We start from the raw sequence: 21,444 nt of genomic DNA, 5'->3' as shown, positions 1-21,444 counted from the left end.
ATTTGTGACGCTGGGCAGTTTTGCATAGGTAAAATATTCAAAACCCTATTAACAAAAACCTGCAACTCTGGAGCAGGTAAAAGACACCGGTGCAGAGGACGATAGCAGGACACACATACAGGGTAAGACACAGGCATCTAGCCCACATCAATTTAATGGGACATCCCCCTAAAATGCAGAAAACTTCCTAAACTGCCCTCCAATGTGACATTTAACTATTGCATTCAGCCTATACTAACCAGTTTTAAGTTTCACCATCCTCTTGCCCTTTCTATTGAAGCCATAGTTGCATAGTTTGGCTGATAACAAACATATGTCCTTCAAGTGTCAGTCTTTACTGTAACACTGGCATCCTACTCATGAACCAGGGAGCTCAGGACGAACACGGGGTAAGCTGTTGCAGCACTGAAAACATGGATATAAGTAATTTAGTGGAGTCAGTAATGAGATTTCTACGAGTGCTCTGGGATAAATGCTCGTTAATGTGCAGCATCTTGAAGATGGGAGGTTTGCTGCAGCATTACTTTCCATTTAATGAAACCCAAAAGGACGCAGGCGTGGTCCCAGGAGCCCCAGGAACCGGCGAATAAGAAATGTAAAGCTCGCTTGGAAACGCCATCTCAGCTGCCGATACCTGACAACAACCAGCACGGCTCGTCAGAAGCGTCTCAGCGCGGAGGATTGTGGCCGGGGCGCAAGGAAATCTGAGCGGGTAAGTGAGACCCCAAGAGCTCCGGTCATTATATCCTAGAGGGGTCACTGATATAGACCACGGGGAGGGAGGTCATCAGTGATCTGCATCTGTCCACATCGGAGGAAAATAATGTGTGCACCGAACATATCATAAGTAATGATTGTGGGAAACTCATTTACCATTTATTATGGCTGAGAGCGTGGAAATAAATAGAAGATAATGAAAGACAACGTAAATCTTGGTTCACATAGTGCTCTCCCATGAGCACAACGTTGGGGTTTTTGTCAGAATCCCACTCCTCTCCTCCAAAAAAAAAAAAAAACTTGTATTGAAACAGAGTGAAACTGACGGACTGTGCTCTGGCAGTGTTCATCCTGTTCAGACATGCAGAAAAACGTGGTCCGTCACAGAGACTGCCAGGATGGGCCCGCAGCAACCCAACGACGTAAAGTTACATGTGGTCACTGAGTACTGAAAAGCAGAAGACATCAAAATCACCAACACTCTACTGACTCCATAACTGTGGAGTCCAAACCTCCTCTCGTATCATTATCAGTACAAACACTGTGCAAAGGGAACATCATGGCCGAGCAGCTGCATGTAGCCTTACATCACCAAGCACAATGCCATGTGTTGGATGGAGTAGTGTAAAGCAGCCACCACTGGACTCTGGAGTGGTGGAGATTAGTGATGAGTGAGCACTAAAATGCTCGGGTGCTCGAAGCTCGGGTCGAGCACATTGGAGTACTCGGGTGCTCGACCCGAGCAACGAGCCCAGTGTAAGTCTATGGGAAACTCGAGCATTTTTCTGGCGGTCCCCCACCGGCGGTCTGCAGAAGGTCAAAAATTGCCCAAATCGATGGGAACAGTGCTCAATTAAACGGCAGGCAGGGTATATCAGGGTATATAGGAGGGTGCATGAAAAACATAGCAGGGCACTTGGAACACACTAGTGCCCTCCGATTTTCATGCACCCGTCTCTTTAAAAAAAGCCGGCCGGCAATTCATCAGCGACATACATCGGTACCCGACAATTTAGAACAGAAAGTACAGTGATAGTGTTGGTTACTGTACTTGTCATTTAGTGTTAAAATAAAGGATTTATTAAAAAAAAAAAAAAATTGGCGTGGGGTTCCCCATAATTTTAGTCTCTAGCGGAGGTTAAGCAGACGGCTGGGGCAGATGTTTGAAGCCTGGGAAGGGGGTAATACCCACGGAGCTTCCCAGGCTACTAATATCAGCCCCCAGCTGAATACCTAGCCTTTACTAGCTATTAAAATGGGGGACCCAAAAAAAAAAAAAATGACGTGGGGTCCCCCCTATTTTAATAGCTAGCAAAGGCTAGGCAGACAGCTGGGGCGGATATTAACAGCCCAGGAAGGGTGCCATGAATATTGGCCCCCTCCCAGGCTAGAAACACTATCCGTCAGCTGCCCCAGAAATGGCGCATCCATAGGATGTGCCAATTCTGGCACTTAGCCTCGCTCTTCCCACTGCCCTGTAGCGGTGGCAGTGGGCTAATAGGGTTGGGGTTGATGTCAGCTTATAATGCCAGCTGACATCAAGCCCAGGTTAGTAATGGAGAGGCGTCTATAAGACACCCCCATTACTAACCCCATAGTCAAAGTTAAAAAAAAAACACACAAACACCCAGAATAAAGTCCTTTAATTTAAATACATTCCTTTAATGTTATAAATTAAACCATACTTACCATCACGCCCATTCCAGCTGAAGCCAACGATCTCCTGCAATAAAAATAAAATAATAAACCAACCTCATCCTTACCTTTCCATGGTTCCCAGGACAGCTTCAGCTCTGCTACATTGACATGACAGGCTGGAGCGCAGCAGAACGCTGCCATCCAGCTTGCCATGCCGCAGACACTGAGAAGCTCCTCAGTGTCTGGCTGTGACGGCATCCAGATGAGCAGAGTTCATGTCCAATGAACTCAGCTCACCTCATGCACGTCACTGACAGCGTGGGAGAATTCTCCTGAGCTCACCGCTTGAGCAGGAGAATTCTCCCACGCTGGGATGGCATTGAGATGACAGGCTGGATCGCAGCAGAGCGCTACCATCCAGCTTGTCATCCTTCAGAGACACTGCATAGTGCAAGCATGCTTGAGCTCTGCAGTGTCTCTGAAGCGCTACCTGCAGTGGTGTTTCTAGCCTGGCAGGGGGCCAATATTGATGGCACCCTTCCTGGGCTATTAATATCAGCCCCCAGCTGTCTGCCTAGCCTTTGCTAGCTATTAAAATAGGGGGGACCCCACGTCATTTTTGGGGGGGTCCCCCATTTTAATAGCTAGTAAAGGCTAGGTATTCAGCTGGGGGCTGATATTAGTAGCCTGGGAAGCTCCGTGGGTATTACCCCCTTCTCAGGCTTCAAACATCTGCCCCAGCCGTCTGCTTAACCTCCGCTAGAGACTAAAATTACGGGAAACCCCACGCCAATTTTTTTTTTTTAATAAATCCTTTATTTTAACACTAAATGACAAGTACAGTAACCAACACTGTCACTGTACTTATTATATATGTGACTGACATGTTTCTATCTAATCTGTGTGTGATGCTCTATTCTTTCTGTTGTAAATTGTCAGTACTGGTGTATGCCGCTGATGAATTGCCAGCTTTTCATGTTTCACTGTGAGCACTGTTCCCATCGATTTGGGCAACCACTGTAATGCCACAACCACCATGGCTGTGGCATTACAGTGAGTGGCAGACAATCCCTGCATGATTGGTGCTCTAAATAGCGCCAAACATGCAGGACGGGGACCCGAGCTCCCGCCCGAGCATCTCGAAAGTACTCAGCGAGCATCTAGAGATGCTCGGGCGAGTATCGAGCAGTGGCGAGCATGCTCGCTCATCACTAGTGGAGATGTGTTTTGTGCAGGGACGGATAACACTTCTGGCATCTGATGGAGGAGTCTGGGTTTGGTGAATTCCAGGAGAAAGTTACCTGCCTGACTGTGTTGTGCCCATCCAAAAGTTTGGTGGTGGAGGGATGATTATATGGGCTTGATCTTTACCACTTTGTTACAGTGAAAAGGGATCTTAAAAGGAACCTGTCATGTCCCCAAACACTAATAACCTGCAGATATGGGGGTTAATCTGCATGTTAATAGCGTTGTGAAGCAGTGCTGCCACCATACTGAAAGTTAATTAGCTTTGTTCCTCCCAGCAGTCTCCGGCTTCAGTCACGCTCAGTGCATAGTGAACAGGGGCTCCAGCTCAGCGTTGCACCAGTGCACAGCCGGCTGTCAGTCAATGCCAGGGTGTGTATATAGTCGCCACTCACTATATACTGAACGATGACTGAAGCCGCACTGACAGAGCATCTGTGACTGAAAGTCGGAGACTGCCAAAAGGAATAAAGTTCATTTTCTCCCTGTAGAGGCGCTTTCAGTGCCGCACGGCTTAAGGACGCTATTATTCCGCAGATTGACCCCATATCAGCAGGTTAATAGGGTTTGGGGACATGACAGGTTCCCTTTTACATTTCAGCTTACAAGATACTTTTGGGCAATTGTAGATTCGAACCAAGGTCCAGAGAGTCATGGTCAGGGGTGTTTGGTGGGAAGAACATGAGCTGTCGCACAGAGCTGTAGTGTGTGTCTGGTGGCAGATTCCCAATGAAGCCAGTAGAAGCTTTATGCAGCTACAGATAGGACTGGAGAGAAATATACCTGATGTAGACAAATGGAATCAGCTTTCAGGGATCAATGTGGAGAATTGTGAATGCAGCTCCAGCTGTAAATAGAGAGTTAGCTATTTTGTATTACTATAATACTTTAATGTTTCCTTATTGGTATAATGATTTTTCTTTTTCTGCAGGGTCACAAAGTAAATGCCTCAATGATGCTGATGACAAGACCCCGGCAGAGCAGACAATGAGCTTCCTTGGATGCACCAAGTCAGGGTTCATGCTGTGTGTTGGCCTTTCCATCGTCCTTTTGATCATAAACAACATTAACCAGCTGGAGGACGGGCAGAGCTTCGAGGAGGAGATCAAGGAATGTGGCTTCTATCCCGGAGAACTGTGTAAAGCCTTATTCGATGGAAAGCCTGCCGCCCTGGTGGTGGGAAATATATGTCAAGAAGCCCTGACCCCATCCAGAGAAGAAGTCCCGATCACCCTGCAGTCCAACTGCACCAACCTGATAAACGAGCTGCACTTTATAACAACGCCGCTGTCGCTGGAGGAGGCGGACTATCCCTTGGCGTACATCATGACCATACACAAACAGCTGGACATGTTCATCAAGTTGCTTGCCGCCATATACGTTCCACAGAACGTGTACTGCATCCACGTTGACCAAAAGTCTTCCAAGACGTATGGTCAGGCGGTGCAGAGGCTCGCCAGCTGCTTCCACAACGTGTTCTTATCATCCCAACAGGAGACGGTGGTCTACGCGGGGTTTTCACGGCTACGCGCCGACATCAACTGCATGGAGGACCTCGTCCGCTCCGACCTTCCATGGAGACATGTCATCAACCTATGTGGCCAGGACTTTCCCATGAAAACCAACAGGGAGATCGTCCAGTACCTCAAGAGCAGGTGGAACGGGAAGAACTTGACGCCAGGAGTGATCCAGCCGCCGCACATGCGATACCGCACACAAGCTACTTACAAGGAGTTTGTCTATATGGGGAAGTCTTACGTCTACCCCACTAAAGAGGAGAAGGCGGGCCCCCCATACAACATCACCCTCTACTTTGGGACGGCCTACTACGCCCTCACCAGGAACTTTGTAGAATTTTTGTTAATGGACCAAAGAGCGAAGGATCTTCTGGAGTGGTCAAAGAACACGTATAGTCCAGATGAGCACTACTGGGTGACTCTCAACAGGATCGAGGGTGAGATTTCCACATCAGCCATAAAGGGGGGTCTCATGAGCTAATCCAAGCGCCCCTCCCTTTAATACCAAGACCAGAGATGTTCACACTAGATAAGGATCAAATATTGTCCTGACCTAAGACTTCTCACAGCTGAGGGTTTGTTATATTGTATCCAATCTGCAACAAATGGTCAGTAGTCCAGACTGATACATTACCTGCGTTGACACATTGCAGCAAAGATTTATAATGCTGATGTATTCAGCCTACCGAGGGTTATGTAAACTGGATACACCCTCAGCTATGAGAAGCAGCAGGTCTACAAGCAAGCCTCTGCTTATATCCATTGCCAGAGAGCTTGAAAACGGTAAGGAATACAAATGCTACGCATCAATAAAGGGGCTGTCGTGGAGTACAAAAAAGTGGCTGCTTTCTTCCAGAACTGGCTCTGCTCCTGTCCATGGTTTGTGATTAGCAACCTATTAAAGCGCTGTTTCTGGAAGAAAGCTACCCAATATTTATAGGAATAAAAAGAGAACACCCTCTTTGAACATCTCACAATCTATATGCAAGTATCTATCTATTCAATATGTAACTTCTGGGTTACTGGCCCTTTAAGCAGTGTTCTGTATTTATTTTTTCAGATTTTCCGGGATCGACCCCTCACGCTGGCTGGGAGGGGAACATCCGAGCTGTAAAATGGAGGGACCAGGAGGGCATCTCACACTCTGGCTGCAGCGGTAACTTTATAATCTAACTTTGGACAATAAAAGGGGAGACTGATATATTTAGGTCAGGGCAAGGCTAGACTGCCATACGGTTTGCTTAAAGGAACGACACCCTGTGCTGTGCCTAGTACAAGGCCTGACAGAGAGAATCCCATGTGTGACGCTCCTCAGGGCCTGCAGCGGGTACAGCACAGAGCATCAGTCTCCCTCCGAGCCTTGCGTTAACAACTTCTGTAACTCTCCATATCTCATTGTATAGCCCAAACTGGGCTATTTACACCCCACCTCCCTGGATCCAATACCTCTCCCAGCTGAGGGTCTGTCACAGTTCTATCCAGTCTGGACAACCCTTCACACATTTTACCTGCACTGACGCATTGTAACATTTAGCTCAGAGGACTAAATACAACTGTAACAAACCCCCAGCTGAAATACTACAGAAGTCAGACATTTTCAACTCCTTGTCCCCTTCCTCTCTCAGGGCACTATGTCCGGGATATCTGCGTGTTCGGCCTTGGAGATCTGCGCTGGTTGATTAATTCTCCGCACTTATTTGCGAACAAGTTTGACCCAAGTCGCTACGGCCTGGTCACCGACTGCCTAGAAAGACACTACAGACAGCGGGTGCTGGACGGGGCGGACGTCCCGGTGGAGCAGAGCTGGTATTTGCAAGATGAGTACTCAACAAAGGCCTTAAAGTGATAGCTAGCGTCCCCCAGAGGTGAAACGAGATGTCCTTTGAATACATGCAAATCCAGTTTACCACTCTGCTGCCGGGTTCGGGTAAATCTCAGAAAATCCTCAAATGTATTAACCCTGGATGGGTCATCTGTTATAAAAAGCAGCACGGACAAGAGAATTAATGAAGGATGCAAACCACGGAATCAGTCAGGAGTAATGAAGGGTCCAGCGTCCTGAAAAAGCCAATCACATTGGACAAGAATACAACAGGCAACATCACAGCCCCTGTTTGGCACTTACTATGTAAGGGTACATGGTCAGGGGGAGTGGACCACTACGAATCCAGATCTCAGTATGTGTATACATAGAACGAACAGTGCTGCATTCTTTTTTGATTAGACTTAAAGTTAAGATTCTGTTATTCCAGATCCGAAACACACCGTAAGTATCAATAATCATTTTTAAGCAACGATTCGGTTCCAAGACCCTTCGCCAGGATTGCCAACTGAGAAGACCCTTCAAAGAAGACAGGTCCTGGCACAGGTTGTGTTCGCAGAAGGGGACAGGAAGAGTCGTGTGTTCCAATCAGCAATTCCCCTCACAAAAAAATAAACATTCGTAAAGCAGCGGTGCACAACATGCAACCCGGGGGGCCACATGCGGCCCGAGATGCCCTTCTGTGCGCCCCCCCAACCACATGGACAGAAAAATGCTTGACTGACAGGTTAACTAGGAGGCAGCTACACACACAAAAGTAGTGGCAGCAGCATAGGAGCAGGGACCGGCAAGTACTAATGGTGCACGGCGTTGACATCTCTGGATGCTTCATACACGAGGAGAATGGGGGTCATCTAACCTGTTTGGAGGAGTATGTGAATTAGAATGGTGGCCTCCATGCCTGTGGCTCCACTGTACTGTAAAGGAGTTGTGACTCATTAGGCAGTAAGCAAAAAACCAATGATCTACTGTAAAGAGCCATGTGCGTGCATCACCTCTTCCTCTTTAGGGCTCATTCACACAGTTTTTTACGAGGAATTAGAAGCAGTGTGCGACACGGATACTGGAGCGCATACTGCGCTATTCACCGCTCCTCCCTCGCCTTCTGGATACAGCAACCATTTGAAAAACACCCGGAATGGGTCGAAACGTCAAGAGCATTGCCTGATGCTTTCTGCCCCCCTACCCAGCGCCAAGGTGATTTATTCTGCATCAATAAAAACAGCATTATTTAAAATTCCATGGTCTTCGTGTCAGTGCGGTTGGTTTTTCATAGACTACTGCTTGGGGTTTCCCAGTTCAACCAGCACCTCCTCAAGGCACCGAGTGCTCACCACATCTCTCTACTCTTAGTCCAGCAACAAGTAAGGTCAGCACTGCCAGAGCTCCTGGAACATGTCCTTAAATCATAAGGAAGAGCATGGATAAGTGCCCATCAGTCAAACTAAGCAGCCACACAGTCTTCTCATACGCTGTCTAATTAAAGGGGTTGTCCGGTCCAAATCGACAAGTCTGCAGCCACTCTGTGTGGCTGCAGACTTATGAATCCCCCCCAGCACACGCACTGAACACGGCAGGGATTCGCTGGTTTCTGGCCCGGGATCAGAGGGTATGTATAAGTTATACATACTCCAGGCCACAGCCCGTCTAGTAGGTGTGGGCTCACTCCATGCACTTGTATTGAGCGAGTGACTGCAGATTTATCGGTTTGGACTGGACAACCCCTTTAATGTTCAGTAAGAGACTGAGCGGAGCTTGCTAGCAGGTTAGGTAAAGTTTACATCCACACGAGGGTTAATAGAATGGATCTCTGGAGCTTGGGCTGAAGAAAAATAACACTCACATGTAGAGAAGCTGATTTACATTTAGCAGAAGAGTCTCACTCTCCCAGAGAAAAGCCAATCTGCATTTCCACGTGCTACATTGTCTGTGCACCATATAGGATACATATGTGATGCCATCCTTGTGTGCCCACATTTATGTGTGGTCATGAAAGGCACAAAAAAAATCAACACTGATTAAAATAAAATCTGCAAAAAGCTCCCTTTATAGTGTAGAAGTTAGAACTCCTACTTAAGTGTACAGGTGGCTACATAATGTATGAGGTTAGTGGCATAAATGAGAGACATTACACATGTAGTTCATTCCACAATAAATGGACTGGTGCTCTTTATGAACTTTGGTACAAGAAAAGTGAACTGTATTGGCCCCTTGTCAGATAACTGCTGGGGACAGCAAATAATGCCCTTTATTTGCTTGTACAACCTTCCTACACTTACACCACCTTGGAACAAACCATTACCCCACTCTTCTACCCTAGAGAAACAAGAAACGAGCACAACCATAAACCACCAGCATTAGTGACATCACCAGCTCCACATCGTTATATCACCACAGTAGTTTTCATATTAATATTTTTTTCCCCATTTTCGCTTGTCCAAAAAAAAAAAAAAATAATAATGTTATACATCCTATCTATTGTGGCCCCAACAAGTAATGTATGTACACAGTGACTGCACCAGCAGAATAGTGAGTGCAGCTCTGGAGTATAATACAGGATGTAACTCAGGATCAGTACAGGATAAGTAATGTAATGTATTTACACAGTGACTGCACCAGCAGAATAGTGAGTGCAGCTCTGGAGTATAATATGGGATGTAACTCAGGATCAGTACAGGATAAGTAATGTAATGTATATACACAGTGACTCCACCAGCAGAATAGTAAGTGCAGCTCTGGAGTGTAATACAGGATGTAACTCAGGATCAGTACAGGATAAGTAATGTAATGTATGTACACAGTGACTGCACCAGCAGAATAGTGAGTGCAGCTCTGGAGTATAATACAGGATGTAACTCAGGATCAGTACAGGATAAGTAATGTAATGTATGTACACAGTGACTGCACCAGCAGAATAGTGAGTGCAGCTCTGGAGTATAATACAGGATGTAACTCAGGATCAGTACAGGATAAGTAATGTATGTACACAGTGACTCCACCAGCAGAATAGTGAGTGCAGCTGTGGAGTATAATACAGGATGTAACTCAGGATCAGTGTAGGATAAGTAATGTAATGTATGTACACAGTGACTGCACCAGCAGAATAGTGAGTGCAGCTCTGGAGTATAATACAGGATGTAACTCAGGATAAGTACAAGATAAGTAATGTAATGTATGTACACAGTGACTCCACCAGCAGAATAGTGAGTGCAGCTCTGGAGTATAATACAGGATGTAACTCAGGATCAGTACAGGATAAGTAATGTAATGTATGTACACAGTGACTGCACCAGCAGAATAGTGAGTGCAGCTCTGGAGTATAATACAGGATGTAACTCAGGATCAGTACAGGATAAGTAATGTAATGTATGTACACAGTGACTCCACCAGCAGAATAGTGAGTGCAGCTCTGGAGTATAATACAGGATGTAACTCAGGATCAGTACAGGATAAGTAATGCAATGTATGTACACAGTGACTCCACCAGCAGAATAGTGAGTGCAGCTCTGGAGTATAATACAGGATGTAACTCAGGATCAGTACAAGATAAGTAATGTAATGTATGTACACAGTGACTGCACCAGCAGAATAGTGAGTGCAGCCCTGGAGTATAATACAGGATGTAACTCAGGATCAGTACAGGATAAGTAATGTAATGTATGTACACAGTGACTGCACCAGCAGAATAGTGAGAGCAGCTCTGGAGTATAATACAGAATGTAACTCAGGATCAGTACAGGATAAGTTATGTAATGTATGTACACAGTGACTCCACCAGCAGAATAGTGAGTGCAGCTCTGGACTATAATACAGGATGTAACTCAGGATCAGTAGGATAAGTAATGTAATGTATGTACACAGTGACTCCACCAGCAGAATAGTGAGTGCAGCTCTGGAGTATAATACAGGATGTAACTCAGGATCAGTACAAGATAAGTAATGTAATGTATGTACACAGTGACTGCACCAGCAGAATAGTGAGTGCAGCTCTGGAGTATAATACAGGATGTAACTCAGGATCAGTACAGGATAAATAATGTAATGTATGTACACAGTGACTCCAACAGCAGAATAGTGAGTGCAGCTCTGGAGTACAATACTGGATGTAACTCAGGATCAGTACAGGATAAGTAATGTAATGTATGTACACAGTGACTGCACCAGCAGAATAGTGAGTGCAGCTCTGGAGTATAATACAGGATGTAACTCAGGATCAGTACAGGATAAGTAATGTATGTACACAGTGACTCCACCAGCAGAATAGTGAGTGCAGCTGTGGAGTATAATACAGGATGCAACTCAGGATCAGTGTAGGATAAGTAATGTAATGTATGTACACAGTGACTGCACCAGCAGAATAGTGAGTGCAGCTCTGGAGTATAATACAGGATGTAACTCAGGATCAGTACAGGATAAGTAATGTAATGTATGTACACAGTGACTCCACCAGCAGAATAGTGAGTGCAGCTCTGGAGTATAATACAGAATGTAACTCAGGATCAGTACAGGATAAGTTATGTAATGTATGTACACAGTGACTCCACCAGCAGAATAGTGAGTGCAGCTCTGGACTATAATACAGGATGTAACTCAGGATCAGTAGGATAAGTAATGTAATGTATGTACACAGTGACTCCACCAGCAGAATAGTGAGTGCAGCTCTGGAGTATAATACAGGATGTAACTCAGGATCAGTACAGGATAAGTAATGTAATGTATGTACACAGTGACTGCACCAGCAGAATAGTGAGTGCAGCTCTGGAGTATAATACAGGATGTAACTCAGGATCAGTACAGGATAAGTAATGTAATGTATGTACACAGTGACTGCACCAGCAGAATAGTGAGTGCAGCTCTGGAGTATAATACAGGATGTAACTCAGGATCAGTACAGGATAAGTAATGTAATGTATGTACACAGTGACTGCACCAGCAGAATAGTGAGTGCAGCTCTGGAGTATAATACAGGATGTAACTCAGGATCAGTACAGGATAAGTAATGTAATGTATGTACACAGTGACTCCACCAGCAGAATAGTGAATGCAGCTCTGGAGTATAATACAGGATGTAACTCAGGATCAGTACAGGATAAGTAATGTAATGTATGTACACAGTGACTGCACCAGCAGAATAGTAAGTGCAGCTCTGGAGTATAATACAGGATGTAACTCAGGATCAGTACAGGATAAGTAATGTAATGTATGTACACAGTGACTGCACCAGCAGAATAGTAAGTGCAGCTCTGGAGTATAATACAGGATGTAACTCAGGATCAGTACAGGATAAGTAATGTAATGTATGTACACAGTGACTCCACCAGCAGAATAGTGAATGCAGCTCTGGAGTATAATACAGGATGTAACTTAGGATCAGTATAGGATAAGTAATGTAATGTATGTACACAGTGACTGCACCAGCAGAATAGTGAGTGCAGCTCTGGAGTGTAATACAGGATGTAACTCAGGATCAGTATAGGATAAGTAATGTAATGTATGTACACAGTGACTCCACCAGCAGAATAGTGAGTGCAGCTCTGGAATATAATACAGGATATAACTCAGGATCAGTACAGGATAAGTAATGTAATGTATGTACACAGTGACTGCACCAGCAGAATAGTGAGTGCAGCTCTGGAGTATAATACAGGATGTAACTCAGGATCAGTACAGGATAAGTAATGTAATGTATGTACACAGTGACTGCACCAGCAGAATAGTGAGTGCAGCTCTGGAGTATAATACAGGATGTAACTCAGGATCAGTACAGGATAAGTAATGTAATGTATATACACAGTGACTCCACCAGCAGACTAGTGAGTGCAGCTCTGGAGTATAATACAGGATGTAACTCAGGATCAGTACAGGATAAGTAATGTAATGTATATACACAGTGACTCCACCAGCAGACTAGTGAGTGCAGCTCTGGAGTATAATACAGGATGTAACTCAGGATCAGTACAATATAAGTAATGAATAGTATGTACACAGTGACTCCACCAGCACAATAGTGAGTGCAGCTCTGGAGTATAATACAGGATGTAACTAAAGATCAGTACAGGATAAGTAATGTAATGTATGTACACAGTGACTCCACCAGTAGAATAGTGAGTGCAGCTCTGGGGTATAATACAGGATATAACTCAGGATCAGTACAGGGTAAGTAATGTAATGTATGTACACAGTGACTGCACCAGCAGAATAGTGAGTGCAGCTGTGGAGTATAATACAGGATGTAACTCAGGATCAGTACAGGACAAGTAATGTAATGTATGTACACAGTGACTGCACCAGCAGAATAGTGAGTGCAGCTGTGGAGTATAATACAGGATGTAACTCAGGATCAGTACAGGATAAGTAATGTAAAGTATGTACACAGTGACTGCACCAGCAGAATAGTGAGTGCAGCTCTGGGGTATAATACTGGATATAACTCAGGATCAGTACAGGATAAGTAATGCAATGTATCTACACTGACTCCACCAGCAGAATAGTGAGTGCAGCTCTGGAGTATAATACCGGATGTAACTCAGGATCAGTATAGGATAAGTAATGTAATGTATGTACACAGTGACTGCACCAGCAGAATAGTGAGTGCAGCTGTGGAGTATAATACAGGATGTAACTCAGGATCAGTACAGGGTAAGTAATGTAATGTATATACACAGTGACTGCACCAGCAGAATAGTGAGTGCAGCTCTGGAGTATAATACAGGATGTAACTCAGGATCAGTACAGGATAAGTAATGTAATGTATGTACACAGTGACTGCACCAGCAGAATAGTGAGTGCAGCTCTGGAGTATAATACAGGATGTAACTCAGGATCAGTACAGGATAAGTAATGTAATGTATGTACACAGTGACTCCACCAGCAGAATAGTGAGTGCAGCTCTGGAGTATAATACAGGATGTAAGTCAGGATCAGTAAGATAAGTAATGTAATGTAATGTATGTACACAGTGACTCCACCAGCAGAATAGTGAGTGCAGCTCTGGTGTATAATACAGGATGTAACTCAGGATCAGTACAGGATAAGTAATGTATGTACACAGTGACTGCACCAGCAGAATAGTGAGTGGAGCTCTGGAGTATAATACAGGATGTAACTCAGGATCAGTACAGGATAAGTAATATAATGTATGTACACAGTGACTCCACCAGCAGAATAGTGAGTGCAGCTATGGAGTATAATACAGGATGTAACTCAGGATCAGTACAGGATAAGTAATGTATGTACACAGTGACTCCACCAGCAGAATAGTGAGTGCAGCTCTGGAGTATAATATAGGATGTAACTCAGGATCAGTACAGGATAAGTAATGTATGTACACAGTGACTCCACCAGCAGAATAGTGAGTGCAGCTCTGGAGTATAATACAGGATGTAACTCAGGATCAGTACAGGATAAGTAATGTATGTACACAGTGACTGCACCAGCAGAATAGTGAGTGCAGCTCTGGAGTATAATACAGGATGTAACTCAGGATCAGTTCAGGATTAGTAATGTAATGTATGTACATAGTGGCTCCACCAGGAGAATAGTGAGTGCAGCTCTGGAGTATAATACCGGATGTAACTCAGGATCAGTATCGGATAAGTAATGTAATGTATGTACACAGTCACTGCACCAGCAGAATAGTGAGTGCAGCTCTGGAGTATAATACAGGATGTAACTCAGGATCAGTGCAGGATAAGTAATGTATGTACACAATGACTGCACCAGCAGAATAGTGAGTGCAGCTCTGGAGTATAATACTGGATGTAACTCAGGATCAGTATAGGATAAGTAATGTAATGTGTGTACACAGAGACTGCACCAGCAGAATAGTGAGTGCAGCTCTGGAGTATAATACAGGATGTAACTCAGGATCAGTAGGATAAGTAATGTAATGTATGTACACAGTGACTGCACCAGCAGAATAGTGAGTGCAGCTCTGGAGTATAATACAGGATGCAACTCAGGATCAGTACAGGATAAGTAATGTAATGTATGTACACAGTGACTGCACCAGCAGAATAGTGAGTGCAGCTCTGGAGTATAATACAGGATGTAACTCAGGATCAGTGCAGGGTAAGTAATGTATGTACACAGTGACTTCACCAGCAGAATAGTGAGTGTAGCTCTGGAGTATAGTACAGGAAAAGTCATGTATGTATGCACTCCACTGTTCATGTGTATTATATAGCTGGATCATTATGTAACAAGGTGCTTAGTGCTGCTATATAATATTGCTTGTATAATTATAGCTTTTAACCACCATTGTGCATTCGGTGTAAACATTAATTCTACATTTACAGACTCTGGGTAAATCTGTGAGTGCTGAAGGCGTCCACTGAATAGTAACAGGAGAATCCTATCAGTCTCCTGGACTAATAACAGTGCAGGGCTGTGATGCCTCCGCCAGGGAGCGATCCCAGAGGAGGAGCTGCTAATGATCTGACAGAACATAAATAAAGGATTAGTAACAAGAAACCTTAGCGACGGCCCCGGGGGACGTCCCACCGTTTACACGGCTTCTAAACCACTTTGTGTTACCATAATGATCTCACCTTGGTACAGTGACAGGGCCGTAAAGGAAGAGGACACCGCTGAACAACGAGGGAATATAGAATCAAAGCAGCATCACTATCCTGCAACTGCCTTGTTGAGCAGTACACTAATCCCCTGAAATACTCTGTGCTGCTACAGTACAGCATGCTGACACTTAAGGATGTGCAGCACATTTCCGACAGCGGGGGAAGACATTACAGTAAGACTCCTACCTTATGGCATATGTCAGTCTTGATCTCTTTTAGCGCTCTCTCGGAGAATACGCAGCCGCACCGTCTCAGCACGCAGAACCTGGGAGAATGAGGACACATTACAGGAAATACTAACACCTAAAGAAAATGTGACCAGCCAGTCCTGATAAGGCCCCAGAGCTCCATTAGGCTATATTCACACATAGCAGATTCAGAGAGATTACTGCAACAACTTTGCCATGTATGAGCTTCTTTGCATTACTCTCCCCCCGTCTGTTACCACCACTGGGGTAGGGGGCAGGACACTAACTCCGATCAATACGCCTCATGCCCTGCATAATATTTAGATCACCCTCTACTGTAGATAACGCTAAGCTCGGTTTCAGCTCCGTCTTATCAAAAAGTGTGTAAGGAGCGGGCGCAAATTTGTGATTGCCTGTAATTACACGTTATCACCAGTAGATGTCACTGATGCCGAGCTCTTGTCTGGAGATGCTTCTCTGTGAAAGCGAACCACAGCTGGCAACCATAACCCATTTTAGGGCTCGCTCACAGCAGAGTATAACACCAGACAGCACTCGGACCAAAGTTATACTATGAGGCAGTGCCGATTAGCGCTTTTTTCTCATGCCGATTCGGATGCAAGTGCATCTGATAATTATCAGACCATACGCACCCATACAAGTCTATGGGTGCGTGGACATCATTGGACTGCACTCGGATGACATCCAAGTGCAGTCTGATATTTACAGAATCAGAATGGAGAAATCTTGGTCTCAGTCTTCTCCCATAAGAGAGAATCGGATCACACCAAGATGCCATTAGCATAATCGGCCGGATTCTCTCACATGAGAGAACATATAGCAGTCTGAGTGCAGCCTTAGGGTGAAGAAAGAAACATCAGCCCACCAGCTATGATTTATCTATGGACTGGCAGCACTAGAAAAGCCTGTCAGCGGCTCTGAAGCAATCAGCAGCTCTTGGTGATGCTATATTCTAAGCGAGTCGCTGACAGATGGCGCATTTCTCCACCATCAATTACATGCCCCTATCCAAAGGGAACCTGTGCAATAACATACCCCAAGTAAATGGGTTTCAATTAAACAATTATGAGACTTAGTGTGAATCAATTCGTAGGACCCAGTCCAATGGCCAAGTCAGTGATCTATGACCGCTGGACGTCCGCCCTGAAAACCAGCTCCAACTTAATTTCATCCGCAGTTTCTCTTTGGATTAGCCAGCCTGACACCACATCACATACAATGACGCTGCAACAGGCCGACTAATCATAAGAAGCGCCGCAGAAGCCTGGAAGTAGGCGGCCGATCACAGGGCTCCTGTCCAGCGGCCAGAGATTACGGAGCTGGGTCCTGCAAATCAATTTGCACCATAGCTAATAACCATTGTAAAGAAATGGAACAGTAGATAATTTTCTAATATACTTTTGCTATCTGCGAATAAGACCATTCTGGTTGAAAAAGTTATCGCCTATCCATAGGCTAGATTGATGGGGGTCCAGCTGCTGGGACACTTTTAACCCTGTTAGAACAGAACACGGTGCACACGCCCGACTGCGGCTCCATTCATTCCCTATGGGACGGCCGGAGTGCTGCATCCAGCTATTTTCGGCGGTGTGCACTGCCGCTCCATTAGAACGAGGATAAAAGTTGCCCGTTCTGCCAATCGGTGCAGGTTCCAGTGGTGGGACCCCAACCAATCTAAAGGTTATCACCAACTGCTTGGATTCGGTAATACATTGTTCCATCTCACATACTGAAACATCCACACTGTTTAAGATCTCTATTTGCAGTCAGTGAATGAGAATATTCCTGCTTCCATCCAGAAGTCTAAACCTATCCAGCCATACTTCCCAAAACCAACTTGCTACAATTGTATCCAGTCTAAGCAATCCTGTGTGATTGAGAGGATCTGTCAGCTCTCCTGAAATGTTTAACCCCTTCCCGACGTGGCCAATTTCAGTTTTCGTTTTTTCCTCCCAGAGCCATAACTTTTTTTTATCTTTCTGTCCACGTGGACATATGAGGCCTTGTTTTTTTTTTACGGGACAAGTTGTACTTTTGAATTACATCATTCATTTTACCACATGATATACGGAAAAACTGTAAAAAAAAAAACACGCAATTCTGACATTGCTTTTAAGGTGTACATTTTGTGGTAAAAATAACCTCACAATAAGATTCTGCTGATCAGTACAATTACAGCAAACATGTCCAGTTTTTATTTAACTTTTTTTTACCATAAAATAATAAGGGTTGTGTCAGGTTTTCGGTGTGTCGCCATTTTCAGAGACCCGTAGCGTTTTCTTTTTTTCAGGCAATGAAGCTGTGCGACGGCTTATTTTTGCAGGGCGAGATGACGTGTTTATTGATATTTGGGACAGATATGACATTTTGATCGCTTGCTACAGCCTTTTTTGTGGCATTGTAGCGACAAATAAAAAAAAAAAAAAAAAAAAAAAAGTAGTAATTTCAGCGTTCTGGAATCTTTTCCGTTTACAGTGCTTATTGATCTGGTTAATTATTTTTATATTTTAATAAATCAAACATTTCTGAATGTGGTGATAGCACTTGTATGTGTTTTTTGATTATCCTTATTTTTAAATGGGGGAAGAGGGTGGTGATTTGAACTTATGTTTTTTAATTTTGTTTTAAAACTGTTTTTTTTTTCACTATTCTTGTTAGTCTCCTTAGGGGACTTTAAACTGCAATTGTCTGATCGCTTCTGCTATATATGGCGATGCCACAGTATTGCTGTATATAGCAAAAGTCACAGTCTCCTCACAGGCAGGGTGTCGAGGAAGCTCTGTAATGACAGGCATGGAGGTCTTCAACAGACCCCTAGCTGTCATAGTAACCAATCTGACTCACAATCACATCACAGGTGCGCCTCTGGGTATATAAAATGAAGCACTCCCTGAAAGTGCACTGTTAATGTCACAGTCAGAGATTGACAGCTGCATTTAACACGTGTCACACCACCCGCAGGCTGTAATACACAACCATTACCTGCCGAGTATGGTGTAAGCTCATAGCGGGATCCTACTCCATACACCTGCTACCGACTTGCGCGGTACATGTACGGTGGATGTTGGTAAGGGGTTAAGTAAATACTTGAATTATTAATTAAATAATTCTGGAACATCTTTCCTTAGTCCTCTGTGCTTTGTCGTTCCTCTGATATTTCTCCTAAACAACCACAGCAGACGATGTAGACACACTCCCCTTACACAAGAGAATGTTAACAGCCAGTTGTCAATTCATTCATAATTTCTAGGAAGAATATCCAATGTATCAGTCTGGAGTCCACGATGATCAGCTGGATACTTTGTAGAAAACCCTTATCAGGGAGAAATATTAGACAAGGATAGGTTTTTATCCGGTTGATATAAACAGAAATGACTATAGTGAGTATTTGGGATGCACATAAAACCAATATTTCACGGCTCACATACCGGTGTTTGCCATTCATTTCCAGACCCACAACAGGGCAGATGAACTGTGCCCGCTGCTCGTCATATTGGTCGCCTTTCGTGTTGCCTTTGTCGCCTGTCCAAGCAGGGTTGTCGCTGAGATTGAGAGCAATCACGTTCTACCAGGAAACAACAAATGATTGTTATATAATGTAATATAATAGCACTGATCTGGTCAGCATTGCAGCAGGTGCAGTGCTCAGGTCAGATGCTGTAGAGTCATCTCTCAGGCTTTGTTCACATCGGCTTTGCAGCCTCCATCGCAGGTTACGCTATTTAAATAAAAAAATAATTCTACTTGCTTCACTATTACTTCTGGTAAATGATGGACATCATGACAGAAACCTGGCAGACCCCACTATAGTAAACAGGGCTACAAAAAAAAAAAAAAAACAGGAATGGGAATTCATGAAGTAGCCTAAAATATCCAATGCTCAGCCGGCAGGGGTGTCTTCTTAGCGGCTCAGCTGTGCAGAACAAAACTACAAAACAGTACCCTTATCTCCTACCTATCAATGTCATGTGACTGCAACAGCCAATCAGCTGAATTATTAAAATTAATAGAACATTTTAATTACCCAATATTATATACAGATTTACCTTTCCGGCACTAAGTACTCAGGGCACACAGGGGGAGGCTTGTGACAAAGTCAGAGGAACAAAGAGGGAATGTACAGCAATAGCACAAAGAGTCTCCATTAGGGATGAGTCAGGAAATAGCTAACTTCTCCTACAATACATGTAACTAGAGCCTGTACAATAAGGAGCAGGTGTGGTACCTTGATGCTTTTGATGTGGGCAGCAGAGTCTGCGTGCGGTTTGTCAGGAGATTTGTCCAGTAAGAATTCAATTACAGCGTCTTTATTATACAACCTGAAAAGACACAAGAAGATGAAGCGCCCACTGTTTACAATTAGCATAAAGGCATATTTTAACGCGACAACTCTTTATCAAGCTATAATCACATTACGGAACCTGGCGCTATTCTAAATGATGAGAAGACATTTAGCAGCAAAGAAAGACAGAAAATCTCTCTGCCTTTCTGATCATGTCTTACATTTTTCCTCCACTGATGCATTGTATCAGGTAAAAAGGATTGTATGCGACAAACCAGCAGAAGTTAGAGCTGGATGCGATTCTAAGCCGCTGGAGGAAAAGAAGATGACGATCAATCTCTATGGCCAATTTTTATCTTATGTGTACGGAGGCCATTACTAACAGCAAGCAGAGATCTGGTAATTAATGGAAACAAAAAGATCCAATACGCAAGTGTTAGACCTTGGTGGTCCGCACCTTCCCAGCTCACAGGTCACGATGGGCCTCTTCAGCTTCTCCTGGCTCAGGGTACAGTAATACCAGCGGGCGACCAGCTCCGCATTCTTATCAATCTGCAAGAGACAAGAAGGACATCAGATCGGAGAACATGCTCGTCAATTAAACATTAATTAAGCTGTTTCTCAGTTCCTTTTCGTCCTGGGACAGCCGAGCCGGAAAGGACATGTCCACTACTACACCTGCTGCATAGTGAAGTCCTCACAAGCATTCCTGACTCCATAAAATCACCCTCAGCGCTCACATATAGCGGCACAACTCAGGTGAGCGGCTCAGTAGTCAGAGAGAACCTGGCGGAGGAGGGGGTACAAGCGGCGAAGGCAGGGGGCAGTGGCACGAGCGGGGGGAGACACAAAATATGGGGGTACCTTGGGGAGGCACAAAGGAGGGGGGCACTAATAGCCATATACTGTATATTGGATACCCTGCAGTGTCAGCCGTCTGCTCCTCGCCTCGCCAGGACCAACACAGCTCAGGAGCAAGACCCCTCACCCCGTCCTCACCTTCTCCACTTTCTTGGGCCCTTTCACCAGTTCATGGCGCTTGGGGATGGTTCCTCCATCACAACCCATCTTACAGCTCTCGTCGACCACAACAAACTCTGCCCGGAAACCGAACTTCTTCCGCTTCCGTCGCCGGGTGACGTCATTTCCTGAACATGCTGCGCCTCAGCCGATCGGCCATCTTGCTACACCTTACATATGACGTTTGTGTAGCGATCACCGCAGAATGATTGTCTTTATATCACGAAAAAGCGGGAGTTTTGTGACTGCGACATTAAAAAAAAAAAAAAAAAAAAATCAAAGTCAGGTGACAGAAACATTAAATTGGTTGTGTCTTTTCTGCGCTCCTGTGAACTACACGTCCCGGCATTCCTTGCTCCATGCTATGACTCCGATAAGCAGCTTGGATGTAGCAAGGCATGCTGGGAACTGTAGTTTG

General features: G+C 44.6%; 2 protein-coding genes across 5 annotated transcripts in view; one reads left to right on the top strand and one right to left on the bottom strand.

Moving 5' to 3' along the window:
* RTF2 (replication termination factor 2) overlaps positions 1–21,163 on the bottom strand; it is a 54,092-nt gene extending 32,929 nt beyond the window's left edge. For 2 of the 4 annotated variants that reach the window (XM_073682769.1, XM_073682770.1), the window contains exons 1-5: positions 21,006–21,163; positions 20,449–20,558; positions 19,950–20,043; positions 19,153–19,289; positions 15,702–15,780 (exon numbers count right to left, since the gene is read on the bottom strand). In XM_073682769.1, the coding sequence (XP_073538870.1) occupies positions 15,702–15,780; positions 19,153–19,289; positions 19,950–20,043; positions 20,449–20,558; positions 21,006–21,074 (489 nt within the window). In that variant the 5' untranslated portion in view covers positions 21,075–21,163. The remainder of the gene's footprint in view (positions 1–15,701; positions 15,781–19,152; positions 19,290–19,949; positions 20,044–20,448; positions 20,559–21,005) is intronic. The other 2 variants (XM_073682771.1, XM_073682772.1) reach the window with 1 other exon arrangement.
* LOC141270921 (beta-1,3-galactosyl-O-glycosyl-glycoprotein beta-1,6-N-acetylglucosaminyltransferase 7-like) lies at positions 57–8,179 on the top strand. The gene is made up of 4 exons (XM_073681014.1): positions 57–122; positions 4,532–5,554; positions 6,178–6,273; positions 6,743–8,179. Exons 2-4 carry the CDS (start codon positions 4,588–4,590, stop codon positions 6,961–6,963), a joined length of 1,284 nt encoding a protein of 427 aa, XP_073537115.1. The 5' UTR covers positions 57–122; positions 4,532–4,587; the 3' UTR covers positions 6,964–8,179.
* Positions 21,164–21,444: the final 281 nt, after the last annotated feature.

This window comes from Phyllobates terribilis, unplaced genomic scaffold (assembly GCF_046119375.1).
Source record: "Phyllobates terribilis strain yellow unplaced genomic scaffold, ASM4611937v1 Scaffold_5__5_contigs__length_657084704, whole genome shotgun sequence".
NCBI lineage: Eukaryota > Metazoa > Chordata > Amphibia > Anura > Dendrobatidae > Phyllobates > Phyllobates terribilis.
This window is presented reverse-complemented; position numbering and strand designations above follow the sequence as displayed.